The 13,641-nt window shown below is 37.8% G+C and overlaps 1 protein-coding gene across 1 annotated transcript in view; it reads right to left on the reverse strand.

Moving 5' to 3' along the window:
* Nucleotides 1–13,641, reverse strand: part of LOC148424156 (inactive dipeptidyl peptidase 10-like) — a 66,969-nt gene that overhangs the window by 38,795 nt on the left and 14,533 nt on the right. The window contains exons 4-5 of the mRNA XM_088415056.1: nucleotides 3,366–3,460; nucleotides 3,196–3,270 (exon numbers count right to left, since the gene is read on the reverse strand). Of these exons, the coding sequence (XP_088271182.1) occupies nucleotides 3,196–3,270; nucleotides 3,366–3,460 (170 nt within the window). The remainder of the gene's footprint in view (nucleotides 1–3,195; nucleotides 3,271–3,365; nucleotides 3,461–13,641) is intronic.

Here is a 13,641-nt window from a genome sequence, read left to right on the forward strand (position 1 = left end):
TCTAAACTTCTGTATAATTTTGTATAATTTTCTAAACTTCTGTATAAGCTGAAAATTAATAAATATACTCATTGTCAAAGGATATGTTGCTGAATAAAAAGGGAACTTATGTTTGGCTTAAATGATTATTTTGCTTTGTTTCCGCAAAAATTTGCAATGGGGGTCCTTAGAAAATTTGCTTTCTAAAAGGGGTGCCTCCTTGCAAAATTTTGAGAACCTCTGCTCTAGTATTCCATGTCTGCAGTAATTAAAACCATTTCCCAACAACATCCCATAAAATGTTGTTATGGTAAGTATCTTTTCAATCACCACAATTAGTCTAAGGCTACGGCAACAGTATGGCTGTTATGGATCCAGAAGTATAAAGATTTTTTTAATTGCTCACTCTTCTTAGTTTTGGACTCAGCTGTATTTTCTTCTCGTTTTCCAAGTCATCTTTGCACTGTTGCTTTTTTTGTGCAGTTACACTAAATGAGTCTGAAAAAGTGGTGCGTGTAACCATGGAGGTGTTTGTCTCTGGGAGAGATTCCTTGCACTGGGCCAAAAGCATTAAAGTAGTCATTCAAGAAACACTTCAGAGCATTTTTCTTTTCGGTTAAAAACGACATAGATTGTCTAGCATGCCTAAACGACTGAGGTCGTATAAAGCATTTTTCAAAGCAAATTCTTGTACTTGAAATAAAAATGAAATGTTTTTCAATCTTTTCTTTGCATGTTTTTAAAAGTTGAACTTGTAAATTTGTGTTGTTTAAAATAAAGTTTCAGTGCCTGATATTCCAAATGTATTCCTAAGTATTTGTTTAATTCAGTATTATAAATATTTTAAATCCTAGACATTAAAATACATACTTTGGTCTATAGCACAATTATGCGTTGCATAAAGGTATAGTTTTCAGGTTAGACTGAAAGCATTTTATCCATCCATTCATTTTCTATAGCCGCTTATCCTCACTAGGGATGCTGGCTTGCTGGTGCCTATCCCAGCTGACCGGACAGTGCGCGGAGGACACCCTGAATTGCTTGCCAGCCAATTCCAAAGCAGAGACAAATAACCATTCATGCACCAAAGGACAATTTAGTGTCCAATACACATAGCATGCATTTTTTTGGAATGTGGGAGGAAGTGCCCAGTGAGAACCCATGTGGGCTCAGGGAGAAGATGCAAACTCCACACAGGAAGGCCAGACCGAGCGAGAGAGCGGGAGTCTGAACTGTGATGTGAACATGCTACGACTCTTCTACCATATTCTACCATACCACCCTGAATGAATTTTAATCCAATATAAATTTTTAAAACCAACAATAATGGGTTTACTTAGCTTAATGAATAACATTACTTGAAGGTAAATTTAGCGGATTACAGAAATTGTATATTTTTAGATGATTAAAGCCTAAACATTGACTGATGGATTAATTAATTTTTAACACATTTGTATCTGATGTTTTCTTTTTTTGGGGGGTTATATCATACGTTTCAGAATATGAACTGATACTTTTTTTTTCTCATGTTTTGAACCCTGTGTTTAAATGCAGTGCAGCTATGAATTTTTACTGTAGCGCTTCAAGCAGTCAATATATTTACCCAGTCTCATCACCAATCAAAGGGCCAAACACATCACAGTGGAATGAAGAAACTGTTACTACTATCTTACTATCTTACTGGATGAGGCAGAACCCGACTGCCTGTCACATCGAATGAGAGAGTGAATGAGAAATAGAGATAATAGGAGGGAATTATGGGGAGTTAAAAGGGAATGGGGCCAAGTGCAAGATACATCTCTGCAGTGTGACCTAGGTCTAAGGGCACCAGTAAAGGTGCCTCGTGTGACAACACGAGAAATTGAGAAAGGTTATGAGAAGCTGTGTAACGATAGCGTTGGGGGCATTTTGGGGGCAAAATGACGAACGAAGTTTAAAGGAAATTTTTTAATCTATTAGTGAGTGCTTTTTTTTTTTTTGCAATTATCCCATTTAATAATGGGGAGACCCTTGTCGATTCAGACGAAGCGACTAACATTACAAATTAGTTTTTAATTTCTGTAAATCCCCAAATATAAAATGTACTCATTTATTTTCATAAATGAAGGCCAAAAGTATGGATGCATCCTATAAACGGTAAGTTAAAAATTATTTATTTATTTTTTTATAACTCAACACCATTCGTGCGAAGATGTGCATTTTTTTTTTTAATTGGCCATATTCCTTCAATAATTACGGTAACAGGACGAGCTGGAGAGCGGATGTCAGTTGGCTGTTAGCAACAAGTGCCGGTTGCAGCTAACAGTCTCTCGTGTTAGCTGAGCGTGTTAATTCTATATTTTCAATAAAACAAGCGAGCAATTTGAACCAATGCACTACCACGAATATTACTAAAACAGAGAGGATCATGTAAAAGTTAAGATGTCTCCAGCTGATTCAATTAAGAGTGCACCGGTTACAGAACACGGAAAGGTATTTCATTATTAATTGTCGTCTTTTGGCATATACACACAATCATAAACTTGGTGAAAACAAGGATACTGCTCAACTTTATTTATTTACGGTAAAATGAACGTGTACTGCATTGCGAGGAAAAGGGAAAAACCACTGCTTCGAGCGCATTCAGGGTGCGTCTTATACACATTTGCATCTTATATTTGGGGAATTACGGAATATATTTAGCCATTGTGGCTTTTATTCAGGTGGGTTTTGGCACCCAGATATTAAGGTAGTTCATTATAAGATAATAACTAAAGTATGCTGTGCTAGTCAGTATGAAGGAGAGGATGGAGCCAAAGTATTAGAAGTAATACAGGATGATGAGTAACTCATAATTGAGTATAATGTGTATTATATTTTGTTTGTAGCACTGTTTTTGAAATGATCAAAAAGAAATATCGTAATAATCAATTTTGAAATTTTGAATGATGTGAAAGCTTTCAAACTCCCAAACTTTCTCGCTGTTAAATGTTTCGTATCTACAAAGGTGCTTTCCAAATTCCTGTTCAAGGTCTAGAGGGGTCTGTACTGTTTTATACTATTTTGTACTGTTCTGTTGAGAGGATGATACAGTACTTTCTCAAAGCACATCTATTCACACCTTTAATTTAGAATCTCTGCGTAACATACAGACAAGTTTTTGAGCTATGGCAACAAATCTAGAGCCTTAAAACAGTCAATGTATGAGGAATGAAGAACATTTGAAAGGAAGCCTACCTGTTTGACATCATAGGCAAAAAGCACATATTTTAAGTCAGGGGACACAGCGTACTTCGCCACATTGAAATTTATCTAATGGAAGGGGAAACAGCACAGTGTTAGTGACAGTGTTAAAAGAAAACTCATCACTGTGGGGTCACAAAAAATAAACATTTCAATCTACTTACAAATGTTGTGTTTGATAGGACAATCTCTGTTTCATTAGTGAGGATGTTGAACTTGATGACATGGCCATCACTGTTTCTGTAAATAACTTCTGACTCTGTAGAAACAAAGGAAATAGGGGGGAAAAAAATCAGTATTCTAAGAAAAGACCATTTCTAACTTTGACACATTTATTTTGATTCAATTGGGGAAAAAAAATAAGCATTGGAAACAATAAAAAAAAAAAATCTCTTAAGGATCATTAATCCATCCATCCACCCCCTATCACGTCCATTTTCTCTGGTAGGATTTCCAGGCCTGATCTTGCCACCTGAGAGATACCGTCTCTCTAGTATACCCTGGGTCGTCCTGGGGCCTTGTACTGTTGGGACATGCCCGGAACACCTCACCAGGGAGGTGTCAGGGAGGCATTCTTATCAGATGCCTGAGCCACCTCAACTGGCTCCTCCCAATGTGGAAGAGCAGCAGCTTGACACTTGTGTACTGTTATTGTGTACATGAAGGTCCAGAGAAAACGCGCAAAGTGTCTAGCTCAGCTTTGTGCACATTAACCAAGACATCTGTCTGACTTTAAGATTCCCACACAGTTAGTGCTCTCAAATGCATTAAACGACCAACTCCTGTTTCCAATAAAGTTGTGTAAAACACAGACAAAAACAAGCCCCCGGTTTACAAACTCCCTGTTTTACGAACTTTTCATCTTACGAACGTGGACCGCGGCGTTTTTTGTCCCCCTCTTACGCACAAACCTTTCGTCTTACGAACAATCTAACATGCCGGTCAGTGTGTCCTCACTATTTTTTCGCTTTGCTGCGTCAACAAATGAACTATTCTCGCATGACACGGAAACGCCGATATGCTATTGGTCTTATAAGGTCACAGTCACGGTCACAGTCACAGTCTTAGTCACGGAGATGCCGCTATGCTATTGGTCGATTAAGGTTACAGTCACGGTCTCAGTCACGGAGATGCCGTTATGGTATTGGTCGATTAAGGTCACAGTCCCGGTCTCAGTCACGGAGATGTGGATATGCTATTGGCCGGCGTCACGTCAATCACAGAAATGCCGATATGCTATTGGCTGAACGCCTTCATCTAGCTTGATGGCACAGCTGGTCGGTGTGTTGTGAAGACTTTGCAAACTTTATCTGTTAGACATGGCTTCTAAAATTGCTAATGGCGGTAAAGGAAGAAGTAAGAGGATGAAGACAATAGAAACGAAGCAAAAGATAATAAAAAAATACGAAGGAGGCGCACGCATAGTTAACCTTGCTCGTGAGTATGGCCGTAATCGCTCGGCAGTCTTCTAAGGGCAAGACTTTCCTTGCCAAGGGATGGACCTCGGTCAACAACAAAATGGATAGACTTCTTCTATTATGGATTAAAGAGAAGGAAATCGGCGGTGATAGGTTCTAGTTTGAGAAAAGTTATCGTTTAACAAAATAAATAAATAAATTCTGCGGGTTGGTCTCTGCTCCCCTCCGCCTCCACCCAGCTCAAGTCACGTCGCCCCAAAGGTAAATGTCATTTTTCCTTTGTACATTTATGTTATTTAATTTAACTACAGTAGATTATGTTACTAATTTTTAATATGTGTATAAAGTCATGATGTTTTTACCTAAGGTTTTTGAATGCGTTGCAGGCATTCACTAATTAACATAGGTTTGGATTGCCCGTCAAACAAGCAATTCGAGTTACGAGCATAGCCGCTGAACGGATTAAGTTTGTACCACGGGGGCCCACTGTACTATGATTGGCAAATTTCTTACAACCTACAACCGCAAAAACAATGGAAGCAAGTTAAATTCAGTTTGTTCTTAATTTGATTATTTCATAACACTAAAAGTGTATCAATATCAAGTAAAACAAAAGAAAATGTGAACTAGCTAAAAGCACAGTCTTTGAGATACAGCATTTACAATACATACAAAGTTGTGACGTTATTTGTCTCAATCAGCTCTAAATTTCAACTTTCTTGAGCTGGTTTTGATTCATTGTTATAGTGAAAAAATACAAAAATGTACCTTGAAAATTAATATTAAAGTGGAGAGACAAACCGTGGCTTATAATTTTTTCAATGGCTGTATCTTTGATTTAATACACTACAAAAAACTATAAATTTTATGTTTAAATAGATAAAATTCACTCTTGTTGTTATTCAAATCTTCATTTTTTTATTTGATACTTGCAACAAGTTCCAAATAAAAGGAAAGAGTCATATTTACCACTGCATTATATCACCTTTCCTTTTAACAATATTCAATCAGCGTTTGAAAGGATATAAATTGCTGAAGCTTTGTAGGTGGAAATCCATTCATCCATCCATCCATCTTGACCGCTGTCCTCACAGAGGTTACAGGACTGCTGGAGCCTATCCCAGCTGTCTTGCTGAGAAGCCACTGAGCATCCTTCATACCTCATCATGACACTCACATTGTTTCGAATTAACCTATTCACCTGTGGAATGCTCCAAACAAGCAATCCTTAACTTTACTAGTTTTTTTGTTGCCCCTACATCAAGCATCAAATGCACCATGGAAGAATGTTTGCAAAGAAAAAATATAGAGTAATTCCTCATTTTTTATGAGTAATGGGGACCAGAACCCCCGGCAAAAAGTCACATGTCTTGTAGGACTCTCACACACGCTTTAAGGACGGAGATGGACTCTCCTACAAGAAGTATTTGGCTCCCAGCGCGATAATCGACCGATGACAACAGGAGTTGTAATCGACTCCCACCGAACTTTCGATTGTTAGGTAGACCACAAGAGTAGTGTGAAACTTAATCACAAAAGGCTTCACCAGAGCATTGTGAACCACTTAACTAGTTTTCTTTTGTAATAAAATGGTCATTTCAAGAGTAATCTTTGATTGTTATCATTTTTGGTCAGCTACAGGCTTCACTTAAATTAGACCACTGGGCACTGCTAATACAACCGCGGTTCTCCGTAAGACTACAGCCACTTAAACTTGATTTCACTGGATGGGAAGGGATAACTTTCCAGTTACTGTATAAGGTTTAATAATTTTAAGATTTAAGTAAATAAGTGAACTGCAGAAGTTCAACGTCCAAGGAGTGTCCGTGGCAAGTCCATTTATAGTTACCTCGTCTGACAGGCATGCAGGAAAGTTTCAGAGCACGTCTCTCTGCAATATTCATTTTTTTTATGTTAAGCTCAACTTCAATTCAGTTGGGATTTCTACCTTGTCATGATTTACATGACTGCGTCATATATAAGGCAGCTATTAATATAGCATAGGGGTCGGCAACCCACGGCTCTGGAGGGGCATGCTTCCCTTTCATCCTTATCTTGTGGCTCGCCGTGGTTTGGGAAAGTAAATAAGGTTTGGTTCAGATTGACTATATGGACAGAGTAATTAGCGACGCATTTGGATTGCCGTCAATGACGTTTGCGTGATTGGGTGGTAGTGGGTGTGACAGAACACGAAACATGACGTGAAAGAGCTAATCAGTTTCAGAAAGGTAAAAACAGGAAACAGAAATATCGCGCGGCCTTCTAGATTAAAATCACACATCTTCAGAGTAAAATATAACTGAACATTAAAAGCTATCATCCTTGAAAAATTCTTAACACAATATAAATGCCCCTTCATGTGAGCAAGGATGGACTCAAATGTTGGGTCACTCTGCTAGTTCTTTTCTTGAAACCAAGAAGCTAACAACCAAAGGTAACACTAACAGGAGCTAAAAGATGAACGGAGAATGTAACTTGGAAAAACAGCGCAGCCTTCCAGATTAAAAGCAGATATTTCAAAATTAGATAATACAATTAAGTAAATAATACAAACTGGAGTTCTTGAAAAATTCTTAACACAGAATAAATCTCTTCTGAATGCCCCTGTTTGTGAACATGGATGGACGTTGGTTCGGTCTGCTTGCTTCTTTTAATAAAAAATAAGGTGGTACAACGTTGGTTAAGCAAAGCTGCAGTAAGCAACTCCTGTGGCTGCTAACACCCAATTGATTCCATCCGCTTCTACCCTCCCGTTTGCCTCTGTGGCAGTGTTGTCTTATCCGTGGAATCAGGTCAAAATGGCTCATTGAATGTTAAACATTGCTGACTACTGAAACAGTGCATTTTATACACATGGGAAATTACATTTCTTTACATGATAGGAACTGGCATGATGAAAAACAAAATAACCACCATCCATTTTCTATCACCGCTTATCCTCACAAGGGTCGCAGGCTTGCTGGTGCCTATCTCAGCTGGTTTCGGGTAGTAGGCGGGAGATACCCTGAACTGGTTAGCAGCCAATTGCAGAGACAAACAGCCAATCACCCACCCAATCACACCTGAGGACAATTTAGTATGTCCAATTCACATGCCGTGCATGTTTTTGGGGTATGGGAGGAAGCCGGGGTGCCTGGAGAGAACCCATGGGGAGAACATGCAAACTCTACACAAGAAGGCCAGAGCCAGGTGGATTTCAACTCGGGTCCCTTGCACTGTAAGGCGGACGTGCTATTCACTGCGCCACCGAGCCACCCACAAAATAAGCAAAAACAGTTAAAACACTTCGAACCTATCTTACTATAATTACAGATAAGAAATAAAGTGCAAAAAAAGTTAACATTTTACTATAAAAATGCTTTAAAACTGTTTATTCATAATACTGTGTGCAACATGAGAGAGTCTAGTGCTCCTTAATCAAGTCTCAAAAAGGATGTCTACACTTGACTGCTTCAGGAAAAACCTATGTCATATTATGACCGCAAAAAAAAAAAAATTAGCATTCAGAATTGATAAAAGTGAACTCTGCCCAGTTATCTTTTAAACATTACCATTGGTTCCTGCACTGCACGGCACTTGTATCTTTAAATAATGGAATATCTGTACCTGAAAAAGAACAAGCTAAGACTGTGATGTATAAGTAATGCCCAACGTCAGTAACCCAATGAATAATGAAATCCCTCTGCAATTCTTTTTCTTCCTTAGGTCTACCTCTGCAGCTAAGTGTGTTTGGGCTTTGAAGTTAGTTAGTTAGTTACATTGTACAATATACCTGCTTTTACTGTGTGTTTTGTGGACCTTATAACTGTTTCATTATGAGATGTGAACAACTGATGTGATTCTTGCATGCCTGTCCATACTGTATGTCCATATAAAAATGTTTAGATTAACATTCAGCCGTAGCCAGCCCCATGTGACTTGGTAGTAAGACAGCAAGTGCAAAATTTGGACAAGCTGTCAGTCAATCACAGGACATACATAACAAATTTAAGCTGTTTTCATTAAAAAATACGCGGGTATACTTTATGCATGAGTACTACAGGGTTTGGAATCAAGATCAGGACATTTTGAGCTGCGTAATTGTCTGGTGGGGGGCAAAAATTGTTCAGCACTAGAGCTGCTGACATATGCTTACAGTCCAAACAAGAACTCACTTAAAATTGGGCAAACGAAACCATTAACATCAGCATACCTAAAATTATCACTTGAGAAAATGCATCCTAACAGAAAATAAAAGTAATTGTACAAAGATTATTTTTTAACATGAAAAAAATGGACTAATAAAAGATAATGCTTTGACTTGAATTTCTTTGTGCTGGGGTAAAAAAAAATGTTCATGCTGGGTATGTTCTGGCCTTGAACAGTCAGCAAGTGAGAGAGAGAGAGAGAGAGAGAGACAGACAGACAGAGAAAAAAGGAGAGCGAGAGTCTATTGGCACATGCTTCTGATTTTCATCAGCTTTTATGAATTCTCTCTTCCATTACCTTTGCCACATCATTACAAGAACTATTCTTCCACTTTGTGCTCTGCGATTTAGGCTTTACGGTTGAGCCTTTCCAACAAAAAAGTTTTGTTTGAAGATGATGGGCCATAATCCAGATGTTCAGATGTGCCAGAGCACTTTTACAGGGAAACACCTAAAGATCCAGTTGTACACCCACACACATGCATACAATTAGAAAAAAAAAAATATATATATATATATATATATATATATATATATATATATATATATATATATATATATATATATATATATATATATATATATATATATATATATACACATATGTGTGTGAGTGTGTGCGTGTGTATTTGCGTGTGTGTATACACATGGGGCCAGGAACATCATTAACCAAATTTGGGCCATTGATCTTGATACGTCTAACATCAAACTAGATTATATCACATAAGACATTAAAGCATGAAAAAAATTACACTAGGCAAAGAATTGCTACAGATTGAGGAAACAGGGACCTGTTTGCCCATAGACACTGAGAAGTTAATGGCCAAGAACGGCACATTCATGTATATAAACTAATGCAATAATGACTAATAATCCATCACACTTGAAAAGTATCAAAATGTTGGCTCTGGTAGTTCTAAAGTTGAAAAAAAAAAGATGAAAAAAAATGCAATATATTAAGTAATTATTGTTAATTATTTATTGTCCTCTTCAACAGAACCCATATTGGGTGTAACGTTTATTGTCATGTCCTCTAATGCTTCAAAAATATACATGCCAATTTATTCAGTACATTAGAAGCAATCCACAAAACCTTCAAACATTTTGTTGAAGGTCACAGATGAGTTATCGCATGCAAAAAAAATCAGACTTCTACAATGTATCTCGTCTTGTCTTCATTAGGATTTTGTTTGGGTCCACTAAGCTAACCAATTGTTTGGCCCATGTGTATTTGAATCACACAGTTGTTATGGCGATTATGATGATAAATCAATTCAAGAGATCATACAGTAATTTAGATCCCTTCCTATTTTTTTCTCATTTTTATTTGCAGCATACCTGAGTTACATTCAGAGCTACTTTCTGTTTGTGTCTAAAAATCATGTGAAATGTAGTCAGATCGAACATGATCTGAGCATCTGCGGTGGCGCATTTCTAAAGTGAGACCATGAGGTGCTACCTGATTTTCAGTTTTTTTGAACAAGGTTTGGAAAAAAAGCGCTTGCATTCAATGATCAATAGCTGCATGTATGAACAATAGAAACAGAACTGTATTCACTGTTGAGAGGAAGTTGCCTGGAGATGTGTTCAATGACCACTCACACAATAGGACAACACACAGTTATAGAAATTCCCATACAATGCACCAAACAGCAATGACTATTGGATGAGCACATTGCAGGGGGAACTCGGGAAAATTTTATAACTTGAGAAATCAGAATCAGAATAGCCACATATCAGCTCAATTTGCAGGCAGGGGCAGCGTATACAAATATTGGCACAACACTGGGACTGAGAAAAACGTGTTAGATAATGGCTAGTGCATTGACCTGTTTACCGTTGCTGAACTGTCAACCAATATACCGTTTAGTATTGCTAAAGTTACCACATCGGCACCAAATTGACTGGAAAGTAAGAATTTTTATAGGTAGTTCCTGGTTTGAATTTATTCCATACTTGATTTCGTGTTGTGGTTTATCATTTTGAAACTGTAATGTAAAGTTCCCCTTAAACTTTAATAATATTCAACTCTGTGAATTCACAACATTGACATAAACTATAAATCGAAAGGACTATGTGGACCCTAAGATGCATGGATAAAGACAGGAATGGTAGAGTTATGGACTCAATCATACAATAGGGTTCTCAACAAATTTACTGACACAGGATAAAAAGCAATAACAGTTATGTGCCAATTGAATCAAAATCCCACACAATTGATTTATATATCACTGTACAAAAATTACACCAGTCTTTTTCAACCTTTTTCTAGACTAGACACACTTAATTTCTTTGAAAACATCTCGGGGTACACCACTATGGAGTAAGATGGCTGTCAAAAAGATATATGCGTGTTTAACAATGCATATATGTGCATATATTCACATAAGAACATATATGTAACATACCACTTTGGACGTTAGCAATGTTAGTACACCATTAGCACTTTAGCAATAACATCACACAGAAAGCACTTCAAAATATATATATATATATATATATATATATATATATATATATATATATATATATATATATATATATATATATATATATATATATATATATATATATATTGAGCCTCTGGACTAAACGATTTCCGGATCACTGGACATGTAAAATAAAAATGTGCAAATTAAATGTCCTGAAAGGGTGTCTCTCTCTCTCGTCTCTCTCGAATTAATTCCGTCTGTCAAATACATGATTACTCTGCAACACACTGCTCTCACAGATGACAAAAAAGAATTGTAAATGGCAATTTTGATAAATTCCCATGGCACACCTGACTATATCTCGCAGAACATTACAATGCCACAACACGGAGGCATACTTTCGGTATAGTTCTATATCTTCTCATTATGTTTTTGTGCAAAAAGAATAATACTACTTGTGTGAGTTGAGATGCCAACTGTGCCTTGGTTTATTCTTGTGCTTGCCCGTAAAGAAACTTCCACATGGTAATGATGCAAAAATAGGATAACAAATTTTATTCCAGAGTCTTGAAATCCACTTCTTATTTTCTAAATATATTCTAAATACAGTGGGCCGAGATCAATCCGTTTCGAGGTTGGGATCGTAATGCGTATTCGCCGTATGGCCGGCAATCCAAACCTATGTTAATTAGCTAATGTGTGTAAAACCCCAGGGAAAAAACATAAAAATTGTATCTACATATTAAAAATCGTGAAATAAAATAGTATAGTAAGTGCTACTTATATATAATATACATGCATACAATTAAATAACATCAGAAATAAAAAAATATATAAAGGATTTATTTATCCTTGAGTGGCACTTGGCCATATTCCCTAGTAAGGGTAGCCGAGGCTAGGCTCTTGATTATTTCCAGCTTCGTTTCCATATAAATCATTTTCTTACTTCTCTCTTTCACATCACTAGCAATCTTGGAACTCATGAATAACCAATTCAAGTTTAAATTAAGCACTTAAATGCATAATAAATACGATCTTGAAAGTTCTCTCGTCCAAAATCAAGTCTTCAGGCAGCCATCTTTGTGACCCCGGGCGCCGACCAATGGCAGACCAGAATAATCGGGAGTCGAGACACTGACCAGCATTATAGTGATGCGTTGCAGCGGAGGCAGTTTGACGCCAACAGAAAATAAGAGCAATTACCTAAGAACGCCTAAAGAGAGAGGCAAAACAACACACAACCCCAACCCCACAGGTCATGACAGTTGTTGATGTTAAGCGTAAAGCGGGATAAAAGCCTTAAAGAGGGGACAGGACAACTCAGTATTCCTCATCGCAACGTGAAAAAAAACGTAAGCCAGGGACGCCGTAACCCGGGGTTCCACTGTAAATTCTTCTGAATGGAAAACTCTACAAGGAAACAGCGCAGGCCATTTCCACGATCAGTCCCAACTGGCCACCTGTGTGACAGGCCTCAAAGTGCTTAAAGGGACGGTAACATGCACCTAGCTCACTTGTCATAAACGGGCGGAAACACAAATGTCCCAGTGGCCAGTGAGCCATGCCAACAAACATAACAAATACATATTTATTCAGCACTTGGCTATACAAGAAGAGAATTTTAAATTGACTTTGGTCAAAAATAACAAATAGATCAGACTGACTACTGGGAGTTGGCACCTACAACTACAGTGGGCCCCCGGTTTATGAACCCCCTGTTTTACGTATTTTTCATCTTACGACGTGGACCACGGCGTTTTTTTGTCCCCCTTATGCACAAACCTTTCGTCTTACGAATCATCCAACATGCCGGTCAGTGTGTCCGCACTATTTTTTTTCGCTTTGCTGCATCAACAAAAACAACTTTTCTCGCATGTCACGGAAATGCCAATATGCTATTGGTCGATTAAGGTCACAGTCACAGTCTGAATCACAGAGATGCAGATATGCTATTGGCCGGCGTCACGTCAATCACAGAAATGCCAATATGCTATTGGCCGAACTCCCTATCTTGCTTGATGGCACGAGCTGGTCGGTGTGTTGTTGACTTTGCAAACTTTATCTGTTAGACATGGCTTCTAAAATTGCAAGTGGCGGTAAAGGAAGAGGATGATGACAATAAAAACAAAGCAGGAGATAATAAAAAAATACGAAGGAGGCGCACGCATAGTTAACCTTGGCAGTGAGTATGGCCGTAACCGCTCGGCAATCGGTACAATTCTCTAGAACTAGGAAGCTATTAAAGCAAGCAAGTCTTCTAAGGGCATGACTTTTCTTGCCAGGGGACAGACCTCAGTCAACAACAAAATGGAGAGGCTTCTTCTATTACGGATTAAAGAGAAGGAAATCGCCGGTGATATGTTCTCGTTTAAGAAAAAAAAATAAAAAATTCTGCGGGTTCAT

Source organism: Hippichthys cyanospilos, chromosome 5, assembly GCF_059441005.1.
Source record: "Hippichthys cyanospilos isolate Australia breed blue-spotted pipefish chromosome 5, RoL_Hcya_1.0, whole genome shotgun sequence".
Classification (NCBI taxonomy): domain Eukaryota; kingdom Metazoa; phylum Chordata; class Actinopteri; order Syngnathiformes; family Syngnathidae; genus Hippichthys; species Hippichthys cyanospilos.